The 3120-nt window shown below is 37.9% G+C and overlaps 1 protein-coding gene across 1 annotated transcript; it reads left to right on the plus strand.

The window, feature by feature from the left end:
- The first annotated feature begins 533 nt into the window (after positions 1-533).
- LOC115709733 (L-type lectin-domain containing receptor kinase S.6) lies at positions 534-2909 on the plus strand. Its single transcript, XM_030637918.2, has one exon. It carries the CDS (start codon positions 628-630, stop codon positions 2746-2748), a length of 2121 nt encoding a protein of 706 aa, XP_030493778.2. The 5' UTR covers positions 534-627; the 3' UTR covers positions 2749-2909.
- Positions 2910-3120: the final 211 nt, after the last annotated feature.

Raw genomic sequence — 3120 nt, forward strand, 5'->3', positions numbered from 1 at the left:
AATTATCCCTATTTATTTAGAATATTGTAGAGAATTTATCAACTAAAAAATAGATAATATAGTTGTAAGTGGATAAAAAAATAAAAAATATAAAAATGTGAAATATAAATATTTTAGAATCCTATTCGCTGAGCCAATCAAAAATTTTTTTTAAAAAAAAATATGATTATTTCTTTTTGTTTTATCATTAGATTTGCTTATTTTGAACTTATTATATTCTTCCTATTAACTTTCTAAAACAAGGTGCCATCATTTCAATTAATTTTCAATACTATAAACATGATTTTTTTTTAGTAATATTTAAGAGTATATTTTTTTGAACAATCATCAAAACTTTATACATTATTTTTTAATATCATAACTTCATTATTATTATTTGCAATCAGTTTCACTAACAATAATCATTTAATTTATAGATCAAAGTTGAAGACGACATTTTAATTTAAATATATATTCCCATTAACCATCTACAAAGTAACACCATTTCCATTTTCCCTAATAAATAGCTTAATATAAAAATTTGATACTAAATAGGCAGATAAAGTGAGCTATATATAATGGTTGCTTTTACAATTTCCCTCGAAAACAATCGTTGCTCACTTACAGTCAGACAGTGCAATTGCAATAATGGGTTCCTTCGCTTTTGTGTGGATGATGATCTTCCTCATCTCCTTCTCCAATCTCCACTTTCCCACCTTTTCTCACTCCCCAAACAACCTCACCCTCTTCGGCGATGCTTTCTTTAGCAACGCTTCCATTGTTCTTACTCAAGAACTCAACTCTTGTTCTTCTTCTTCATTGGCCTCTTTCAATGGCGTTGGAGGAGCTCTCTACGCAGACCCAATACGCTTCGTCGACTCTGAAACAAACGACACAGCGTCTTTTTCATCGGTCTTCTCCTTCTCCATTACGCCCTCTCCGTTCTGTTCCCCCGGCGACGGCATATCCTTCCTCATAGCTCCCGACCAAGATTCTTTCAGCTCATTCAAAGGCCACATCGGTCTTCCGAGGCCTTTTGTTGTTAAAGATCCCTTCTTTGCTGTTGAGTACGACACAAGCTTCGATCCACTGCTCGGAGACGTTAACGGAAACCACATCGGAGTCGATCTCAACAGTGTCGTTTCAGTCTCCTCCGTCGATTTAACTCCGAAAGGTGTCAACTTGAAAAGTGGGAAAACCATAAAGACTTGGATTGAGTACAGAAACCCAATCAAGATGATTCGTATTTGGGTTGGCTACTCTGCTGTAAGGCCTACCAATCCTGTTCTTGTCGCCAGACTCGATCTTTCTCAGATACTCAAGGAGTATATGTACGTGGGTTTCTCTAGTTCCAATGGCCAAGGCTCTTCTCTCCATGTGCTTGACAAATGGCGTTTCAAGATTTATCACGGCTCATTCACCATTCCTTTGGATATTGTTGAAGAAGGAGATTGCTTTGTTTGCTCTCCAGATGATGAACACTCTGCCACTGCCACTGCCACTCATAAATCGGAACAAGAAAAGTTTGTTCTTGGTGTTGGATGCTTAGTTACTTTGGTAATTTCAATTATAGCCATTGTTCTTGTGGTAATTTTCAAAAAGATTCAGGAAAGAAAGATTGTTGTTATTAACAACAATACTTTTGGTGCTAATCCACGGATTCAAACCAGATCATCAGTGAACACTAATTTTGCTGCTGAGAGGATTCAAGCCAACAGAGTCCCAACAAGATTGTCACTAGCAGAGATCAAATCAGCCACCATGTGTTTTGCTCCAAACCGAATAGTTGGGGAAGGAGCCTCTGCAACTGTCTACAAAGGGTGTCTTCCTCATGGTCCTCAAGTTGCTGTGAAAAGGTTTCAACGTGTGAGTGGGATTGGCAGTTGGCGCAATCCTTTCACCACTGAGTTTGCAACAATGGTTGGTTGCTTAAAGCACAAGAATTTAATCCAACTCCAGGGATGGTGCTGTGAAGGATCTGAATTAGTGCTTGTGTACGAGTACATGCCAAATGGAAGCCTTGACAAAATCCTCCACAACAAAACAAGGTCAGCCATTGTCCTTACATGGACTCAGAGACAGAAAATAGCTATTGGGGTAGCTTCAGCTCTTACTTATCTGCACCAAGATTGTGAGAGACAGATCATCCACAGAGATGTAAAGTCATGTAACATAATGCTGGATGAAAATTTCAATGCCAAACTTGGGGATTTCGGTTTGGCACAAGTGTACGAACACAGTCCTGGTGGTGGGGGTGGTGATCATGAGTCGAGAAATGCCACCATACCAGCAGGAACACTGGGATATCTAGCTCCGGAGTACGTGTACACAGGTGTGCCTAGCTCGAAAACCGATGCGTACAGCTTTGGAGTGGTTGTTTTGGAATTGGTAACAGGGAAGAGGGCAGTGGATGAAGATGGTAAGTCTGTAGTTGATTGGGTGTGGGAGCTGTGGGGGAAGGGAATCATAGTTGATGCTGCTGATGTGAGGCTTAGGGGGAAAGTTAAGAATGAGGAGTTGATGCGGATGTTGGTTGTGGGACTTGCTTGTGTCCATCCCAATCATGTGAAGAGGCTAAGTGTGAAACAAGCTGCAAGGGTTCTCAAAGGTGAAGCCTCACTCCCTCTTCTCCCACCATGCAAACCAAGGTTTAAGCTTCGACCTGTTAATGCTGTTCCCTCTGAATCATCATCTGCTGCTGCATCTCACACCTCTAAGACCACCTCTAACACTGATCCATTTCTTACTCCCATGAGTAATTTTGGATAGATACTGGTGGATGTGGAACTCTTTGTTAAAGTTAATGAATATTTTTGTTGAAAGTGTTCTAGTCATATGTATTATGTACTATCTAAATTAGTGCATATTTTAATACTCTTAATGAGCGCTTAATTTAGTGGAATTTTTATACTAAATTGATGTATTTTCAATTACACATTATTAGTAAAGTTAGATTTTAAATATGCACTAAATTAATAAAAAAAAATTCATTTTAACATTCTAATTCTTTATAAAATCACAAAATAATTGTTATTGACTGTTAATATAAATAATATATAATGTCAGATTTTAAAGTAAGATATTTTTATTTGATGTGATATTAGTGCAATTTATTTGCTGTACATTAATTTGGTGTGCTTT

Source organism: Cannabis sativa, chromosome X (genome assembly GCF_029168945.1).
Source record: "Cannabis sativa cultivar Pink pepper isolate KNU-18-1 chromosome X, ASM2916894v1, whole genome shotgun sequence".
Taxonomy (NCBI): Eukaryota; Viridiplantae; Streptophyta; class Magnoliopsida; order Rosales; family Cannabaceae; genus Cannabis; species Cannabis sativa.